The sequence below is a fragment of the Apis laboriosa genome, unplaced genomic scaffold, assembly GCF_014066325.1.
Source record: "Apis laboriosa isolate Shangri-la unplaced genomic scaffold, ASM1406632v1 scaffold5_cov152, whole genome shotgun sequence".
In the NCBI taxonomy this organism is placed as follows: domain Eukaryota; kingdom Metazoa; phylum Arthropoda; class Insecta; order Hymenoptera; family Apidae; genus Apis; species Apis laboriosa.
In genome coordinates this window covers 1,501,064-1,522,723 of record NW_025223857.1, presented here as the reverse complement: position 1 = coordinate 1,522,723, position 21,660 = coordinate 1,501,064, and the positions used below count along the sequence as shown (strand labels likewise).

The window sequence follows — 21,660 nt, the reverse complement described above, 5'->3', positions numbered from 1 at the left end:
AAAATATTATTTATAATATTTTATTTATTATTTTATTGTGATAATAAAATTTAATATATAATCTTTTATTCTAACATATTTCTAAATTTATTAACAATAAATTTCAAATTTATAAGAAAATAGAGATATTTTGTACAAAACAATACTGCATATAATAATGATTAAATAGCAAATTTAAAAATAGAATACTAATATTCATCTCTTTGGCTTTTCATTCAATGAATTGTTATCACTTTCTTCTATAGGATTGAGACTATAACATTAAATATATGTAGCATTTATAATTACAAAAAACGGAAAAAGCACAGCCAGATGAAAAATGATTCTATAGAATAAATATTAATCAATAATACTATAACTGAATAAATTAATTAAAAAAATATACAAAAAAATATTAAAAAGTTATATTCCATCTTGAAAGATCTTAGATAATATGTTACACGAAATATATAGTAAAAAATTTTACTGTTAGATATTCCAATTTATAGTATTTTAAAAAATTAATATTTGATAATACATTTCAAAAGAATTGTAAAAATAATCATTTTATAAAATTTTACCAAGGTGTACAATTAGGCATTAAAAATATAAAGTAAATTTTGATCACAAAAATGATGAGTACCATTAATATGCTGTAACACTCTACTTTCTAATAAATTACGACCATATTGAATGGCTTCTTCTCTAGTTTGCGCAATATTGGCTTCGAGCAACCAATTAACTAAATCAGTTCCAGTGAAAACACCTTTATATACCTTTAATAAGCGTCTACGACATATGGCTATACGAGCACGACATTCAGTTAAATAACAACGATTAAATTGATCCCTAATAGCTTTCACTTCTGGACTTAAAGCATCTTCAGGGGGAAGTTGTAATTCTTTTTCTATAAAATAGAATAGCAAATTATATTATTTTAATTATAAATATTTTCTATTTAAAGATAGATATATATAATAAAAATAATTTTGTACCAGTACGCCATTTTCGACATATTTTTCGTAGCCAATATCCTAATTTCCCAAGATCAGTATCTAATCCAAAAATAGCAAATGTGATTAATGATTGACCAAAATTTAAAGCAACATCCAAAAATGCTAATTCTGCATAAATTCCCGTTAATTGTTCCATTAATAATGTTCCAATTGATATGGATAAACCCTTTACAAAATATTTATAATAAAATATAATTTTATCTTTTGAATATATTGCATATATATATAGTATATGGTATATGTTTATAGTGTACTTACTATAAACATAGAGCATAGAAGTAAAATAACGAATATAAGATGTCGTAAAAGTTGAGGATCATTTCTATCATTTTCAACATCTATGTATAAATCACAATTATTAATTTCATTATTATAGCCTCTACATATTCTATTTGGACAATCATCTATATATTCACAACCAATGCTAATAGAATTAATATGTTAATTAAAAAAAAGTTTTATTCTTTCTAATTTATTATATGAATTACTTACATTGGAGTATTAGAAGTCGAAGAAATCAAATCTTCAACATCTACTATCTGTCCTTCATTATCATCGTTATTAGAATTTTCATTCACATTATTTATTAAATTAGAATAAGATGTTAAAATATTTCGACGATGATAATTCTGTTGTAAAATCAAACAGCCTATTGTTACTGTAAAAAAAAATATATAATAAAAAATTATTTCTTATTTCATTTGATAAAATATATTTTATTCCTACCAATAAAGCAGAATGTTAATATAAAAATAGAAATTCCAGCTTGAATGGTACCAAATTGAAAATTTGGATTTCTAAACTCAAGTTCAGATTCCTTTGAAGATATAGTGCTACACATGATAATTGCTATTAAAAATGGAATTCTGAAAGAATATTATATTATCTTTTTTTAATTATTATATTTTTTAATTATATTATCTTTTTTTAGTATTAATTGTATATAATTATACATTTATATAATTATATTAATTGTAGGACAAAATATTTATCATACCCCCATCCTATAGGATAAAACCATTTTTGAATATTATAAACAAAATCCAGAGAACGAGAACTTAAATATAACAAAGTTGCAGCTATTGCCATAGTCCAAATACGACTTGCATATACTCCCATAGTAATTAAAATAAATTGAATATACCTATAATAAATATTATATATATATATTATAATTAATATATATATAATTGTTATAAATTGCAATAATATAAATTTTAATATTTTTAATAATTTATATTAATAATATAAGTTAATATATTTAATATATATTATATTAAATAAAATAAAAATAGAAAATAATAGACATTACCATAAAGCTGAATCACTATTATGAGATTCAAGTTTTGTCCATATTATGACGCCAATAGCTGTTGCCAACTAAAATCATAATTTTTATATAAATATTTCAATTATAATTGATACAAGTTCTAAATATAATTAATATCAATATAATTTAATACAAACCTGAGCAATTATAATACACAAGGTACATTTATGAGTGATGCATTTATATTTTTTTTTTTCTAATCCAATAAAACAGATTATTAGCCATATGCACACTGTTGCTGAAGCAATGCTTACATCAAAAGAAAATATATTTAACTGATGTTCATAATTTTCTGGGCTAATCCCACTCGCAACAGCATCAATTAATTTTGCAGATACAAACATTAGTGGAGCAGATAAAAAAGTACAAGCAACCATTGCTGATGCAATTAAATCAATTTCAAGATTATATCGAAGAGTGAAAATAAATAAAGCTGGTGCTGTAGGAATAGTACCATATAGAAATCCATATGTACTTAAATCTTGTGTATCTGTAGCATTTTCTCCAGGATTTAAAAGAATAATAGATTCTCTTATAACCAAAGGAAGTACCAGCAATTTTATTGATATTAATATACCTGGTATTACAAGAGCTGTACCTTTCAATTTATGCACTTTTCCAACCATCATTAATCCCAACAAAAAAAGAGCACTTGCTGAGAAAGCATTACCAAATACATTGAGCACAGTTGCAAGTACAGCTGGTACTACATGACTAAAGACAAGATTACCAAAGATACCAAGGACAGTCATGAGAAGTACAGGATTCAACATTATTCCTTTTATAATAGAGTAAATCATGTCCTTATAATTTCTATGATCTTCATCATAACGCTTACCAATTTCTAATAATACAAAACCAATTGGATTTAAAATAACCAATGATATAGGTGCCATTAAATATAAATAAGCAGCATATTCAGGGTGTGTTTTCCCATATAATGCATGAACTATAAAAATAATAATATTATATATTTATAAATTGATATTAATTTTTAATTTACTTACTCATAGGATATCCAATAGCAAAATCATTACTTTGTGTGGTAAATATTGCAAAAAGTGCAGCACAACCTGGATTTGATGTTCTTTTAATAATTAAAGATATACTAAGAACAATAAAAAATACACAACTCTTAGCTAATAATACAGCAAAAAGAAATTTCCAGTTTACTAAAGTAAAATTTAACTTTGCCAATGACATAAAAATTAAGGAAGGTAGAGCAAATGTTCCTACAAAAGTATTTAGACCATTTGCTTCTATTTTAGTAATAACATCAAACCGTCCTGCAATATATCTGAAAAATAAACAAATTTTTTTTATGTATATTTTGAAATTATATAATAAAAATTTAATTATTAAGATAAAAAATAATTATTATTTTTATTAAAAAAATTTACCCGCATAATATAATAGCAAAGCACTGTATAAGTGCAAGATATAAATTATCTATTGGTTCAACTTTCATTATTGGAATTGAAATTTCTTTCAATTCAGATGACTAATATTTTTTAAATTTCTGAAAATGTAAAATAATTTAAATTAAATAAACATTTTAAATAAAATATTTTTAATAAATTAAAATTTTATTAGAAATAAAAAAATAACTTATTAAAATATATAAAAATAAATATATAAAAAATATACATACATTTATTTCATAATTGTTTCTGATGTAAGTATCATCTTTCTAATATGACATTGTTATTTATTGTCCCAAAATAAACATATACATAAAAAAATATTTTATAGCATTAATTCCATATCAATTTCATTCTTTTTATTATTGTTTTCATAATCTGAAATAAAAAATAAATTAAATATATTCTTTTGAACAATGATTTCCATATGTTTATGAATATCAAGAAAATAAATATCAAGAAATAAATAAGATTAATAAGAAATAAATAAAATTATTATAAATTAAAAATAAAGTTAATAATTATATCATTTTTTTAATATAATGATAAACAAATTAAAATAAATATTCATGCAAAAATATAAATATTTTTTTTAAACGTATTTGATATTTATTATATGCTTCAATTATAATCGAAATGAAAAATACGTACGAAGTGATCTATAAAACTGATCGTAAAAGTTATGAAAGATATCGATAGTGTTTAATATAATATAAATATTTTACGCACATTAATATCAAGAAACATGCATGATTACATACGTATATAAGTAGATAATTTTCTATCTCATCTAAATGCATGCATCGATATCCATTACTAAATTTGATTGGTTCATTCATATCACGTGCCTTTAAAATCAGTTTTATTATACAAAGTATTTGTATAATAATAACTTAAAATTATACTTTCAAAATAGAAAAATTTTATTTGTAATTATATTATGCAATTACAAGTAAAATTGTTTTAAAGTAAATTCAAAATTAATATTATATATATATTATTTATGTTTATATAAATATATTTATATTTATATTTATATATATATTTTATTTATAAAATTATATAAATATAATCATTATATATTTAAATTTTAATCATCATTACTAGAAGAAAATAAAAGATTTAAATTTATATATATATTATATATATATAATATATATATAATATATAATATTGTATATATTAAGAAAATGTATAGAAGATTCGATATTTATTATTAATATTTTAAGAATATATTCATTAATTTATATCAAGATATTACGAAATATATAATAAATATATAATAAAATTTAAAAAACAAATACATATTACATATTTAATCAATAAAAAATATAATACTTATATTTCAAGTAATGTTTATTTCAATAATTATATATATTTATTAGTAACATATATATTTATATATTATATATTCAAAAAATTCGAAATACATAGAAAATAATAAAAAATAATGCTATTTTGATAAACAATTAATCGATTTTATCACATTAATATATTCTAAATGTATATTTATCTGTATAAATTAAACGATACGAATAATGTATGATAATATAAAATTATAACTCAATAGATAATTATTAACTTCAATTATTAACTATTCTACTATAAGGTAATTATTAACTTTCTGAAAAAATATAATCAAATTTTAAACAAAATATTTTAAATATATAAACTTTAAACAGTACTTGAATATTATTAATAAAATAATGATAATATCTTAATAAAATAACAGAAGAATAAAAGAAAAAGAATTCGAAATAAAAAATTTGAAAGAAAATATTTATTTTAAACGATATAATGTTAAGAATTATCAAAAATAATTTTATCATTATTTATTTTAGTTGAACTTGTAACATTCAAGAAGTTGTAACGCATGTACATATAGATCATTTACACAAACATTACATTTATATGCAATGCAATGTTTCAACTGACAGAAAAATATATCTTTACGTCATGCATGAATCATATACATATTTTTGTATTTTATGTAATTAAATTGCTTTACCAAACAAAAATCAATAGAAATCTGATTTATCTTTAATTATAATTATAATAAAAAAATATTTACGTATATCTTCTATAAAATAAATATATAAGCACATGTAAAGATTAAATTTCTTTGCATTATTATCGAAATTCATATGTCACTATTATGAAAATATATCTGTCATTGTAAATATGAACATGAAACTATTTTAATATAATTTTTTAATGTGTGATTAAGAAAATAATAATAATCGATGAAAAAATATTGTGATATTTATAATATTAAATTGATAAAAATATATACTATATATTAAATAATAATTAAACTGTTTTTGTATATATTTTTTATAAGAATAAATAAAAAATAAAATCATTATCAAATAAACTATATTAATAACAATTGATTTATTTTTAATTTTTTCAAAAGAATAATATAACTGCGTAGTAATTTCGTTTCATCAAAATACATATAGAATTACATTATAATCACGTGATCAATAGATATCTAAATGTATCTAATGTGACTATGTTTTAATTTGCGTATGTATATGTTAGATTGAATATATATTTATATATATATATATATATAAAACAATATATATTTATATATTTATTATATATTGTTTGTAGCGTCAATTGGCTGAATTATTAAAACAATATTAACAATATATTAACAATATTAACAATAAAACCGCGCGAAATATCATTTTTGTTTGTCATGATTCAGAATTCCATAGAATTCCAGAGTAGAATATTTGTAACTTAAAAAATATCAATTCAAGGTCATTTAAAATAGTGCGCCTGAAGTTATAAAAAAAAAAATATAATATATGTAATGAATAAAAAATGAGAATAATCATTAATATAGTATCTATTTTTTTCTTGGAAATCCTAATAATTATATTAATATTTCGAAGAATGTATACAGTCATATTTATCATGACACTCAACTCAAGAAAAATTAATGTAAGGCTTCGATAGCTCAACAATTGGAAAATGATGATATTTTTCAGAAGCGCAATATGTTCAACCAATCATATTTAAGATGAATTCTTTGTGACAAATTTTCATCTCTTTTGTTTTATTTAATTAATTTCGAAATTTATATTAAATATATAATATAGAATTTATGTAAATAATGATAATAGAAATAGAATTTCAAATATGAATAAAATTTTAATAATTATAAATATGTAAATACATATTTATTGAACATATTTTTGAATGTAATACAAAAAAGTAATATTAAATATTAGACAAGAAAAAATTGTTTTTCAATTTATTTATAAAAAAAAGAAAACATACAAATTCTAAATTATGTCTTCTAAATTTTGTATGAAATAATAGTCACGTGGTAAATTATCAAACCAAGCTTGGCAGAGAGGTAAGGGAAAACTACAAAGGTTTGAACGTATATAATCTTCAGCATACATTCCACTATCCAGTTCTGCTTGGACTTCGGACGTGTAAATTGTGCCAAGCTTCCGAAGAGGGAGAGTTTTTGTTTGTTTGGTGCGCTCATTGTATGGGTAAGTTCTATAATTTAGTTTAATTTCTTTCTTTCTTTTTTTGATTCTTCTATGTTTTGAATAAAAAATTATATCTATTTACAAAATGAAATAATTCGCATATGCGTACTTGAAACATCTTGTGTGTCCTAGTTCGGGAGGGAAATACTTTCACTTCTAATATCATATATTTATAATTTAAATTATTATGTTTCATGGTAATAAATTATAAACATAATACATTGATATAGGTAATGTGCTATTAAATCAAATAAATATTTAAGCTGATAAATGTAAACATTAATGTTTTGGCGTCATTAGAATTTCATATTTACTATACCATTATTTTTAAATCATATTTAAAATTTGAATTTTTTTTAAAATTATAATAATGTATTGTGAATTTAAAAACAAAAAACAAATATATGTTTTTTCTTACGTAATTATTTTCACAATATTAATTAATCTATTTTGATATAGTTTGAAAAATATAAAATATTAAATATTTAATATAGATATTAAATATATTGTTAGAATTGGCAATCTTTTTAATGTTAGTAAATAAAAAATAGTATATTAACGCGAATAGTAACATTGAGATGAAAGCATAGTAGACACGTGGCATATTACATATCTATCTGGTCACGTATTGATTCATCATGCGTATATATATCGTCGCCATGTTGGATACTAAGCCAACGACAACTCCAATCCGTTTCTCTACTTTTATTTCACAAATTTTGTCATTCGGAATCGTATTAATTCGTGTGCTTAAATAGCAATGGAGATATGGTAAATATATTTATTAATAGAAATAATAATTATAACAAATAAGTTATGAATTATATTGATTAAAAAATATTCTATTCATACTTATGGAAGTACAAAGTAAAGATATTATTTTTTATATATTTTATCTTTTAAAATAAATAATTATTTATTTGAAATTATTAATAAAATATATATATGTTATACATACGTAAAATATATCGATGATAAAAATATATAATTTTATATTTTTAGAGCGAGAGAAGAGTATAAAACACGGAGAGAGCCCTGTGGAGCCAATAAGCAGCTGCAGGGATGAGCATGGCTTTGTGCCAACAGTGGGCCGTTGGGGAAGTGAATGGCCAAGTTGACTCGAGACAGCAGAAATATGGTGCCAGCCACAAGGGCAGGCACGAGGGCCCTGGATCAGGGGTGTGCCGCTACCCTTGCCGGTATGGGCCCATTATGAGGCACCAGCCTTGACCGTTTTAACGGTCGAACAATATGAGGAACTAGCAGGCAGCGTTGAATTAGAAACGCAGCATTTACTGCGTGAGCATCGCTATGATACCATTGGCAATTTCCTTAAGTAATTGTCATAACATATGTTTTATAAGTTTATGTTAATATTATTATAAAACAATTATTATAATAATTTGTTTTGCAATTAATAGGTTTTATAAGGATTATATTGCAAGTGGAGAAACTGTTCTGGAAAGATTTTATCATAAATATCAACCATTGATAACACGTGAACATCATACTTGTGTGGGTTTAGGATTTGAATTATTATACCGTTTAAAATGTTTAAATAAAAGATTTCCTGGTATAGCAAGTGGTTTCTATTTAGTGTCTTGTGAAGAGGTATATTTATAATTCTTAAATATATTTTAATCTATACACACACATACGCACGCACGCACATGCACACACACACATATATTTTTTATAATTAAAAATTTCATAATTTCTTTATAAATTTCTTTATTATGTAGACGATCGATAATGTTGCTAATTATGTTGGAGGACCACCTGCTGCAGATAGTGGTGAAAAAGAACATGTGTTAGTGTGCCTGAAAATTAAAATTGGAGGACGACAAGGAGTTATGCTACTTGATCCTGGATATCATGTAGCTCGAGTAATTACTATAATGGAGGATAAATTATACCCACATACAGGCTGGTTTATTCAATCTGATGAACCAGATTGTAAAAAAGAATATAATTACTTTTTATGCAGTAACGATCCTGATTATATTGAATGGCATGAAAGAAAAACACGATCTGATACCTTAGAAAGAACACAAGTTGCTCTTATATATGTGGCAAGGCCTTATTTAACTGCCATTGATGTTACGGAACGCAGAAATTTAGTTTATAACTTCAGAAGTCTTCTTGCAAGAGATACTAAAGGTCATGTTACAGCTGGTTTATATTTTCCTGTTGTGCTGGATATAAACAATGCACAAAGTTTTACAATTTTTTATCAAACTAATAGTGGCAAAAGACGAATCAAAATGGCATTTAATAAATTCTGCAGTTCACCAAAAGTATGTTTTTTATTCATATAAAAATTAATATTAAATAATTATAAAAAATTAGTATTATTAAATAATAATATATTTTGTTTAGATAAATCCTGATACTGAAGAAAAGGAAATTATCGCCGAATGTGCCCGGCAGTTAGGTCTTTTACAAGATTCCCTAGAAGATCTATTATCTGCTCTTGCTACAGTTATGAGCGATTCAGCCTTTGTGGCTCAATTACTGGCTATTAATGCAAGAATCAACACTTTGGCAGAAGATAATTAACACAAGTCAATCTGCCCTGTGCGGTGCAGACAATATATAATATATCATTTCTTTTGTCAACTTTCTTCTTATGTTCTTTTTGTTTTATTGATGATTATGTTAATAATTTTACTATGTATTACAGATGTTAATTTTATTCTTGTTATAAAATAAGGTATATTTTTTTAATGAATTTTAATAAAATTATATTATATACATTATTGTTAATAATTCAATGAAAACGTTAATTAATTGCACTATATATTAATTTTAAAATTATTTTTAGAATTTAGTAATAGCATATATATACATTTATATATCATTCTTTATTATTATTTACATAAATATTAAATCGTAGATGATTTTAAAATCTTAGAAAATTAAATGTTTTCATTGAAACATTATTAAATAAAATTAGTTTCTATTTAAAAAAAAAATTATAAAAAGAGATAGGAATGGCTTATATTTAATTTTTTTGTTTTTAATATAAAGAAATGAACTAAGTTATACTAAATCTATAATTTTTATTGAAATAAATAATGACAAAAATTATTACATTAAATTGTACATTCATTGATAAATATAATATTCCAAAATATATTTATTTTTATTTAAAATTGAAAATGTATTAACATATTGAAATTTAAATGATTTATTAAAAATATAATTAAAATTTGAACATCATAAATATAGTTTTTTAGATGAATTATATTTTTTTTTCATAAATTCAATTGTTTTTAAATAATGTAAATGTTTTTTATTATGTATAGATATATTTAAAATAAAGTTAAATATTTTCTGACACTTATATTTTTCACATATGTTAATGCATATTATTTCATATATGTTATTTATTTAAAAAGATTCAAGAAAATAATAAATTTACATGTAGAATCAAAAATAACTGCAGCATAATTTCAATAAAATATTTATATGATATAGAATATATTTTTTAAACTTTAATTTTAAGAAAAAACATTAAAAAATTTGAAAACATAATAAGATTCATCTAAATCTATAAAAATATAACAAGAAATTATTTGAAACTATTAAAACTAATGATTTTACTTATTAAAACATTTAGATTCTTCCAAAATTTTATAACATAATTTAAATTTAAATAATTAAATACAAAGTCTATATATATTACTATAAGATATAATGACACTTTTTGCAAACTTCAACATCCACATTTTCTTATTATAATCAACTGCAGTACTGCTAATGTAGATTTGAATACAACTGGATGAATTCAAACTGTAAACATAAGAATGTTAAATCATAATATATTTCTTGATATTATTAAAATTAAATTATATAATTATATGAAATATGTAAAATATGAAAATGATAAAATTTATTAAAAAGTTTACATATTAATAAAATTTTTAAAAATATTTTTACAAAAATAAAAATCATTAATGAATTTCAAAAATTAAAAATTAAATAATATAATATTGAAAAAATATATCCAATAAATTACAAAAAAATTGAAATATAAAAATATAAATTTTAAATAAAATGCATACTTACATTGCATATGTCATTGTGTACTATGCTTTTTATTTTATTAATATTTGCGATTGTACCTGCAATATATAATATATTATATATTGTATATATTATATATAAGTATATTCTATACAAATCTTATTTATTATATATAATCTTATATTATATACAATATGTGATATATTTTATACAAATTTTAAAGATAACAAAATAAATAATATATTATGAATAAATATTATAATGGATAAATATTTTATAGTCTTATATATAAATAAAAAAATGTAAAAATGTATACATAATATAATATATAAAATTAAATTTAAAATAAAAGACGAATTTATATATCTTTAATATAAAATTTGAATTAAAAAGATATGATTAAAAAGATAAATGAAAAATAAAAAATAAATAATATCTATATAAATCTATAATAAATCTGTAGTGAATTAAAAAAAAAATATATATATATCTTTTATTTTATTGATTTTATAAATATATAAATATTTTTTTAAAAATCGTAATTAATTTCAAAAAATGAGATACTGAAAACTGAATATCTTATTTTATGTGTATTTAAATATCAAAAATATTCATGATTTAATATTATATATACTGCATAAAAAAATTTGTTATTATTGATATTAACGTATAAAAAAAGACTAATTGATTAAGTTTTGCTAATATATGTCAAAATGTTATTTATTATTATTAATAAATTGAAAATTTATAAAAAAAATTTTCTCATTTATTTAAATAAATATTTTTAAATACGATTTTTAAATATATTTTTTTTATATTAAAAAATATAAGATAAAATATGAATTATATTTATTTTATTACAAAATAATAAGATATTTAAAAAATATTTGTATTTAATATATATCTAACATCTATAACATATCTAAAAAAAAATTGTATTTAAGATATTTTAAATTAATTTTAAATTAAAACTTCTTTATTTAAATCTTTTAATTTACTGAAATTTATAATCTAAAAATTATCATTACATTTCTATAAATTAAGAATTTCAATTTACTGCTCTTAAAAATACAACATAGATCTAATAAAATCATCTAAAAATAAAAATATAATAATATAATATCATTATAAATATTAATATACTTTAACTATTACTACTGTATTACAGACTACAAACAACATGCATGAATCAGATATTTTTATATAGTTTTATGATGTTTCTTTTTACAAAGTAAATATTGAAAAATATTGCAATTGTAATTTATTAAAAACTTCATTAGAAACATTAGTTTTATTCAAAAGAATGATTATTATTTTTGCTTAATAAATTCCATTCTTAAATAATTTAATAGTGCAAATACAGATATTTATTATAAATAAATTTTCTTTATATTCGTAAATTTTTTATATTATAAATATGTTAATATTTGTAATATGTACATATGAATTAAATATATTTAATTATTATATTTTATATTATATATTCTATTAATTATATTTAATGTTCATAAATATAGTGTATAATGCATAATAATTTTATATTATTTATTTTATTAAACCACAAATTTTTAATATTATAACACATTTATGTGTTTAATATATGTTCAAAACCATAAATTTTAATAAAATTACTAAAATTACCTTAAATTGTAAATTGAGTTGTATGGTTTAGATGATGATAATCTTAAACTACGTCTAGGAGATGTCCATCTTGAAGAATTAGAATATCGATTATAAAAGCATATAACGAGCAAATAAATAAAAAAGCAAAAAACAAAAAAATAAAAAAATTTAGATATTAAAATTTAGACTTAGTTTCATGCTTATAATACATTAAATAAAAAAAATTTAAGTGTAATATTAGATATTTTATTGATACATTATCTTTTATTAATCTCAATGAGTTTACATTACTATAAAATGAGAATCAAAGTTATGAAGTATGTTGCAATTTATTAAATCAATAAATTATATATTCATGTAATAATATAATAATTATAATTATTTGTAACACATGAAATATAAGAAAATTAAAATATCATGAAAGTACTATAATGAAATTCTGATTATAACTAAACAAAACAAATAGAAATTAAAACTTAAATGTTTTTATTTGAATGTTTGATACAAAATTTTAGCAGGGAATGCAGAAAGTAAGATAAAATGATATTTAATATGATGAGATCCTTTTTCTTCATTCACTTTTTTTTACTGGTTCGTCTTCTGGTTTTCTTATGTACACTGCATAAATTTAAATTTATCAGTAACAGCGCTATATATATAATATTTTTATTCATGCACACATAATTTTAAGTGTACATTTCCATGTTTATATGATAAATACATGCAACATCACTACATGTATTAACATTTTAATATTTTAATAAAAATGTATTAAACATCAATTGTATGTTTTAAAGAATTATAAGATAAATATTTATACTTTTTTTTTGTGCAAATAATTATACATAAAGATTTTGTTTGAAATAAATTATATATTTAATGAACTAACCTTCCTGATGGATCAGGTAAAGCCAACTGTCTATGATCAAATCTATTTCGATGACCATGGATACCATAATGAGAATTTCCATGATGGTAATTTCCATAATGGCGAACACGTGATTCCCATTCTTTATTAAAACTCTCTGCTTCTTCTGTAAAATAAAATAATATGTTTTTTTCATTTTAGATATGAAATAAATAAAAATAATGATATAATTAATAGACATAAAATAAATGAATTTTTATAAAAAAAGATTATTAACCTTCATCAAGATTAATAAATTCCTGATGTTCCTCTTGTTCACCACTATGAATATTTTGTTCTCTTTCTAAAATATGTGCCCTATCTCCAATGTGATGTTCAATAGCCATCTTTTTTTTTCCAGTACGAGAATCACAGACTGTTGTTTTTGTTTCTTTTATGCCACCTGGAACAGTTGTTGTAGATGTGGTTTCTTCATAAACCTGTGGACGACCATCACTACCAAATGTCATTACAGAATTTGATACAAAAGAATGACAATTTCCACTTGATGCCATATTATCCTAAAATATTTTTTTTTAATATATTATATATAATATATTATAATTATATTATAAATTTACTTATTTATTATTATAAATTTCATAAATTAAAAATTAAAGAGAAAAATTTACAAAATTTGAGAATATATTGCCCATATTAAATGATGGTAATGGTGGAAATCCAAATGGTAATACTTGAAGATCATCTTGATGATTTTGATTCCTATGATTAGCATGTGCAATAGCATTATGGCTAGGATGACCCATCATACCAAATGGGTCATTAAATAATGAATTCATCATATTATTCATATGTCTCATAGATTGAATATGAGATCTATAAAAAATAATATTAAAAACTTGAATGTATTTTTTTTTATAACAAAATCTTCAAATATATAATAAAATAAATGAAAATTTCAATAAATATAATTTATTATATTATAATATTATAATATTAATTATACAAAAGAATAATAAATATATTAAAGAATAATAATTATATAAAATAATTAATAATTAATTAAATTAATACAACAAAATTAAAAAAAAATACTGTAAAAATGAAATTTCCATTATAAAATTTAAAATAATTAAAGTTTATAGTTAATCATATTTCTAATTTATAAGATAAGATTTTAATGTGGGGTGTTTTGCAAATATAGATATTTACTAATTTTTTTCCTAAAAATTATATAATTTTATCGAATCAAAATATTAATAATATATAATAAATAATTTATATAATAAAATTAATAAAATATTATTTTAAGTTTTGTTTTACTTTATTGTAATTACAATAAACTAAGTTTAAAAATAATATAATTTATATATTTTCATTCTTATAAAAAAAATTAAGAAGTTAAAATTTATATTTTAACTTACCCAAAAATAGGATCATCGTCGAGATCACTCATCAATGATCCGAAAAAGGACATTTTGAAAAACAGAATATTTGTGAAAAAGATTACGATCGATAATTAAAAAGAGAATAACGTAAACACTTAAAATGTAACAAAATAAATTTTTATAGAAAATTTCACTGAAAAGATTTATTAGAAATTTCTGGAACAGAACGTGAAGCAAAACGATCAATTCTGATCTGACACCACCGTTTATGAAACGTATAATGAACAGCATATAATAAATGGATGTATCTTCCACATAGAGTCACAGCCTACTTTAGATACATGGTTAAATTTGGCAACATCGTTTTTGCTAGTATCAAGAGTCTTATTTTGTTATTACGATAAATAGAAAACGGAATCTAATATTTTTTTAAATTGATCTATATATATATGTTATAATTGCAAAAAATAGAAATAATATAAATAAATGATAAATATATAAATTTTGAGGTTATAGCTTATATATATTTGTATTGACTTTAATTTAAATGAATTAATATATGTGATAAAAAAATAATATTAAGCGAAAGAGATTAGATATACAAATAAAGATAGGTAATTTGCAGAAAATATTGAATTGTTGATATAATTATTGAATCAATTCCAAACAATAAATTATGTTAAGAAATGGTATATACTTTATAATTTAATTATTAGTTAATTTATAAGATTTTAATAAAAAAAATTATATAATATTATCATATATCTATATAGTAATAGTACTATTATTACTATTACTAAATTATACTATGTAATTGCTAAAAATTAAGATATGTAAAATAAGAATTTCAAAATTTTGATTTTAGTTTCTAACAAATAACTATATACATAGAAAAAAAGAAAAATAAAATAATAAATGAACAAAATAGTTATGTGTATTCGTGAATATTTATTAACTAAATTTAAAAAAAAACATTAAATTTTTTTAATTTCAATTTGCGTTTTTATTTTGATATCCGAATATGTTAGTTCAAACATTATTTGTATAAAAAATTTTGTATTTTTAAAAAAAATTTGTGAATTATATGAAACCTATGAAAACTGTGTTTTATTTAATGCTTAGTAAATTTAAAATTTCAATCTTTACTTATAATCGTTTTATTATTTTTTTCATATAAATAAATATTTCATAAGATTAAAATTCGTGAGAATTCGAAGTAACTTCTAGTAACTTTTAAAACTTCTAATACTTGATTGACTATTAAAAATTTGAACATTGTTGCCATATTTATTCTCTAAACTTGTGTTTAGTTAAATATATATATATATATATATATTTATAATTTCTTGTTAAGGTATATTTACATGCATTTTGTTATTATTTTAACTAATATATTATGCTTGAATAATCTTTAAAATTTTAATTATTTTAAAATTAGCGTTTTAAATTTTTCATTTTTTCTTATATTGTTTAAAAGTTATAATTATATAATATAAATTACTTTCAATCTACTATTGCATATATATTCAAAAATATATATTATTTATATATTTAATATATTAATAATATATATTAATAATATATTAATAATATATTATTTGATTATATATAAAAATTATAATATTAAAAAAATTAAGTATTATATTTTATAAATACATATATCTAATTTTTTTAAATATAAACATTATATATGTATTTATTAATATATTTAAAAATAATAGAATATTGCTTACTTAAAAATTAACAAGAATATAATAAAAATATATGTATATTATCTATAAATTGTACAATATTTTGAAATTTAAAGATAAAGAGTAATTAGATATTTCTAAATATTTCTTGTGAAAGTTAAATTTATTAACGATATTGTTGACTTTATGAGAAAAAAGAATATTTTAGAGAGCGCCACGTGCATATTAATGAAAACACGTCATCGTCATATGTAACAATACATAAGAAGAAGAATTCTTCTTCAAATAAGAATTTCAAATTTAACTATGTGAAAATTGTTTTTTTTTTTTTGCATAATTAATAATTTTCTTATTAACTAATAAATACTTAAAAAATGTAACAATTTTGAATACAGTATGGAGATTGTTCTAACCTAACATTTACTCTTTAAACGAATACTAGGTAAGTTCATCTAATTTTTATATATTTATATTAAAAAATAAATTTCTTTATAAAATTATATAATGTTATAAAAATTAATTGTATCAATAGTTCATTTTTAATTAGTAAAATTCTTTCTATATAATAATATTATATACAATTATAAATCCTTAAATATATATTCTGTATATTTTATAAATTTTTTGTTGACAAAGAATTTAGTTAAAGAATTTAGTTTTAACTTTCTTTTTAAATTTATTAATTCTAGAATTTATTTTTATATAATTTAATTAAAAATATATTAGAAATACATTAGAATAAAATTCTGTTAATGATATATAAATAAATTTTTTTCTTTTTTTATTATATATTTATTATATTTTATTATATATTTATTATATATTTTATTATATAATTTTTTTATTATATATATTATTATATTTTTATATTATATTATATAATATTAATATAATTGATTCATTATTAATAGAAAATATAAATATTATATTATACTTGTTATATTATATAATAATTATTGATTTGTTTTATTTATAGCAAAATATAAAATATGATGTCCAATGGTATTTGGGTTTCTACTAAAGAAGTTGGAGGAAAATCAATGTCAAATAATATCAATTGTTCACCAATATCATCCTCAACATTAAATTCTCCACTTATGAAATTGTCTTCATACTTCTTAGCTGTACGACCATGGTCATTAAGTGCTTCATTAATGCCAACACTTCTTGGATCTGCATTAGCTTATCGATTAACAAACATAGCAAATTTTAGCTGGATATCTTTTATCCTCACAGTATATACAGTTTTTTGTGTACATGGAGCTGGTAATGTAGTAAATACATATTTTGATTATATAAAAGGAGTAGATAGTCGAAAAAGTGATGATAGGATATTAGTAGATCAACTTTTATCAAAGGATGAATTAGTTTCATTAGGTGCATTATTATATACAGCAGGATGTTTAGGTTTTGTTCTATTAACTACCATATCTCCTGCAAAAATGGAACATCTTGCACTTGTGTATTTTGGAGGTTTATCTTCTTCATTTCTTTATACAGGAGGAATAGGATTTAAATATATTGCATTAGGTGATGTTCTTATTTTAGTTATATTTGGTCCTATTTCAGTTTTATTTGCATTCATGGCTCAAACTGGTTATATTGAATTAGGTACAATATATTATGCTATACCTCTTGCTCTAAATACAGAAGCTATTTTACATAGTAACAATACCCGAGATTTAGAGAGTGATAAAAGAGCAGGAATAGTAACATTAGCTATTTTAATAGGTCACACTGTATCTCATGTTTTATATGCTTTTTTATTATTCACACCATATGTAACTCTGGTGGTGCTTGCATTAAGGTATTCTATATGGTTTCTGTTACCAGTTATTACTTTACCAACTGCGTTCAAAATAGAAAAACAATTTAGAAGCCCTCATATGATTCAGAGTGTGCCTAAGCAAACAGCTAAATTAAATATGTTTCTGGGCATTTTATATGTTATTGCTTGTTTACTTGTCGATCCTCTTCCCTATCTGTAACATACTTGTATAATTATTTAAAGAAACTCAGTGATTCAAATAATTATATAGGCAGCTATTAGCCTATCTATATGTAATTTTATATAAATCTTTCTTTCTTATCATTATATTTGGATTGTTATAAATTATCTAAAATCAATTGATATTATTTAATCTTGCTTCTTACTTTTATGAAAAATTAACTTTTATTAATTTTTTTCATATAAACATTATCATGTATATTATAAAATATTTTTCTTACTTGTATTATATTATGAATATTTATAATACAATAAATATTTGGATATATCTTTCCAATAATATAATGATCTTTAATATGTACAAATTACATTGTTTAAAATCTTGAATTTGTACTTTTAATTTTTCCAGTGTGTATAATTAGTGTAATATTTTTGCACGTAGGATAGGAATAAAAAAAACATAAATTTATGAAATTATAATTATTTAAATGTTTATATAATAATTTATTTCAATGTTTAGAAATTAAGTAATATTATTTATGAAAAGAAATCATGTGCATAGCTTTTGTAATTTCGAAAATGTAAGAATTTCGGGAATAAACTTGGAAAATTTTCATGTTTTATAAATTAATAAATTTACAAAAAAATGTAATAAATTCTTATAGCATATTAATAATAAATTAATAAAATATATTATTTCATCATTTGCTGTTAACATAAAGATTTATATTATAATAGTTATTATTATAAATTATTTACGTAAGTTTGTCTATAATTATTTTGTTATATTTTTGTTATATTTTTTTAAAACTATACAATGAATACAAATAAATCAAAAAATAATTAATATTAAAAATTCATTTTTAATATTTTCAACTCTTGTTTGAAATAATATTTTATTTTTATATCTTTCAAAGAAACAATGTTAAATAAAAAATTTAATCTCTATATTATTATCAATTATATACATTTACAATTTTATATATAAATGATTATATATAAAAATAGATGAACATTTAATCTCTGATTTTAATCTCTGATTTATTTTGATTTATAAATTAAGAAATGTAGTGTCAATGAGAATAAAATATATCTAGAATATTTTCTTTTTTACTTATATTAAAATATAAATAATAAATTAAATTGAATTTTAATTTGAATCATTTATATATATATATATAATATTATTTCTATATATCTATATCTTAATGCAATGTAATATTTTTTAAATTTTTAAATTTAACAATTTTTTTTAAATTATTTCTCGATACAAATATAAATCGACTATATATCGATTTTTATGTACTATCGATTTTAAACAATATATCGAAGAAATAATTTCGATCACAGAAAAAAAATTATTAAAACATAAAAAATATTCTTATTATTTGTATATTTAATTAGATATTTTTAATAAATTCAAAATGTATAAATGTCTTACGCTCCATGATCCGATTATAATATGTCCATATGATAAAAATCATTTTATCGCAAAATCTCGTCTTCAAAAGCACATTGTCAAGTGTGAAAAAGTAAGTAAATTAATTATAAAAAAAATATTATGAATGCATTTTTTTTTTGTTAATTTTAACGAATAAATTTAATTTTTTCACAAAATAATACTCATATCATCAGTTATATAAATATATTAAATTTTTAAAATAGCGATATCCTGAACATTATAAAGTTATGTGTCCATATAATGCCACCCATCGATTATTTAAGGAAGAATTAGAGGAGCATATCACTACGTGTTCTGCTCGTAATGTGTTAAATGAAATATATCCAGGTTTTTTTATATTTTATTTCTATTTTTTTTTTATTTAATAACATTATTGTTAAAATATTATATTTCATAGAAACAAAAAAACATGGTGCAACAAATTTTGAAATATATTCAGATCTTTCAAGTACAATAGATTGTACAGAAAATTGGGACATAGAAATTAATGATAACTCTGTTATTTTAACTGAAGAAGAATATTCTATGGATAACAATACAAAAACAATTAATATAACTATTGATTCAAAGTAATCAAATAATTTAGTTCTAATTCTAATTATATTAATTTATTACATATTTATTATCTTATTTTTTTTATATAATTATAAGAACTTGTCATTATCATTAATCTTTTGAATTTATATCAAGAAATGAAGAAAGAAGTAAAGATTTCAAACCCATAAGAGCTCCTCGTGGTTTTTCTGAAGCTATGTTGCGAGAAGCAAATGAAGATTCTTGTGTTGAAGATTTAGAATCTATAGTTAGTTCAATGGGAATTGGTCGGGGAAAAATTATTCAGAAGAATAATAAATTGAAATTAATTGGAGTAGGTAGAGGAAGAGCAATAAACAATCTTTCATTGATATAATTAAATTTCATTTAAATAAAAAATATTAAAAAATTTTTATATTTTTGTAAGTAATTAAAATAAACTAATATTGTTTATTGTTTTTCTATATAATCTATTACATATAATTTACCATATATGTATTATATTTAAATATTTGCTTAATTTCTTGATCTTTTTTTATTTTTATTTATATTTACATATATAATATGAAAGATTTTTCAAAAAAAGAATTATGTTCTTATGTATATTCTCTGTAAAAACAAAAGTATATTAGAAATATTAATATATTATTTGAATTGAAAAATGGGCAAAAATTACAATGGCAGTTAATATATATTAACAATACTTAATTTTCTAATATTTTTAAATGTCTTTTTCTTGTAACCTGAACTTTATCAATTTTATATAATGAGAATATTAATTAAACATTAAACATTTTGAGATTATAATACACTAAATAAGAATATAATAAATAACATTTTTTAACAGTTAATA

The 21,660-nt window shown here is 20.0% G+C and overlaps 5 protein-coding genes across 9 annotated transcripts; 3 read left to right on the top strand and 2 right to left on the bottom strand.

Annotated features, from left to right (window-relative positions):
• Positions 1-529: 529 nt before the first annotated feature.
• Positions 530-4,536, bottom strand: LOC122717910 (integral membrane protein GPR155). Its single transcript, XM_043942425.1, has 12 exons — positions 4,398-4,536; positions 3,977-4,124; positions 3,726-3,844; positions 3,333-3,622; positions 2,463-3,274; positions 2,308-2,375; positions 1,993-2,139; positions 1,722-1,861; positions 1,488-1,653; positions 1,254-1,419; positions 975-1,161; positions 530-886 (listed from the first exon to the last, which is right to left on the bottom strand). Exons 3-12 carry the CDS (start codon positions 3,791-3,793, stop codon positions 573-575), a joined length of 2,358 nt encoding a protein of 785 aa, XP_043798360.1. The 5' UTR covers positions 3,794-3,844; positions 3,977-4,124; positions 4,398-4,536; the 3' UTR covers positions 530-572.
• Positions 4,537-7,162: 2,626 nt separating this feature from the next.
• LOC122718036 lies at positions 7,163-9,978 on the top strand. 3 transcript variants are annotated; one of them, XM_043942691.1, is made up of 5 exons: positions 7,163-7,264; positions 8,267-8,563; positions 8,686-8,875; positions 9,007-9,561; positions 9,644-9,978. In XM_043942691.1, exons 4-5 carry the CDS (start codon positions 9,118-9,120, stop codon positions 9,821-9,823), a joined length of 624 nt encoding a protein of 207 aa, XP_043798626.1. In that variant the 5' UTR covers positions 7,163-7,264; positions 8,267-8,563; positions 8,686-8,875; positions 9,007-9,117; the 3' UTR covers positions 9,824-9,978. The 3 variants fall into 3 exon arrangements, with proteins under 3 accessions (XP_043798626.1, XP_043798627.1, XP_043798628.1); XM_043942692.1 differs by lacking the exon at positions 7,163-7,264 and adding an exon at positions 7,771-8,035; XM_043942693.1 differs by lacking the exon at positions 7,163-7,264 and having other exon boundaries at positions 8,392-8,600.
• An 865-nt stretch (positions 9,979-10,843) lies between these two features.
• LOC122718007 (myeloid leukemia factor) lies at positions 10,844-15,473 on the bottom strand. Of its 3 annotated transcripts, XM_043942633.1 has the most exons (7): positions 15,209-15,473; positions 14,456-14,660; positions 14,062-14,344; positions 13,806-13,950; positions 12,935-13,003; positions 11,336-11,391; positions 10,844-11,059 (listed from the first exon to the last, which is right to left on the bottom strand). In XM_043942633.1, exons 1-6 carry the CDS (start codon positions 15,259-15,261, stop codon positions 11,373-11,375), a joined length of 774 nt encoding a protein of 257 aa, XP_043798568.1. In that variant the 5' UTR covers positions 15,262-15,473; the 3' UTR covers positions 10,844-11,059; positions 11,336-11,372. The 3 variants fall into 3 exon arrangements, with proteins under 3 accessions (XP_043798568.1, XP_043798570.1, XP_043798569.1); XM_043942635.1 differs by lacking the exon at positions 12,935-13,003; XM_043942634.1 differs by lacking the exons at positions 10,844-11,059; positions 11,336-11,391; positions 12,935-13,003 and adding an exon at positions 13,386-13,534 and having other exon boundaries at positions 15,209-15,471.
• A 1,600-nt stretch (positions 15,474-17,073) lies between these two features.
• On the top strand, positions 17,074-18,980 carry LOC122718063 (ubiA prenyltransferase domain-containing protein 1 homolog). Its single transcript, XM_043942740.1, has 2 exons — positions 17,074-17,305; positions 17,840-18,980. The coding sequence occupies exon 2, from the start codon at positions 17,853-17,855 to the stop codon at positions 18,849-18,851; it is 999 nt and encodes a 332-aa protein (XP_043798675.1). The 5' UTR covers positions 17,074-17,305; positions 17,840-17,852; the 3' UTR covers positions 18,852-18,980.
• A 1,187-nt stretch (positions 18,981-20,167) lies between these two features.
• On the top strand, positions 20,168-21,501 carry LOC122718209 (gametocyte-specific factor 1-like). Its single transcript, XM_043943054.1, has 4 exons — positions 20,168-20,343; positions 20,477-20,600; positions 20,671-20,842; positions 20,964-21,501. The coding sequence occupies exons 1-4, from the start codon at positions 20,236-20,238 to the stop codon at positions 21,181-21,183; spliced, it is 624 nt and encodes a 207-aa protein (XP_043798989.1). The 5' UTR covers positions 20,168-20,235; the 3' UTR covers positions 21,184-21,501.
• The last annotated feature ends 159 nt before the right edge of the window (positions 21,502-21,660 follow it).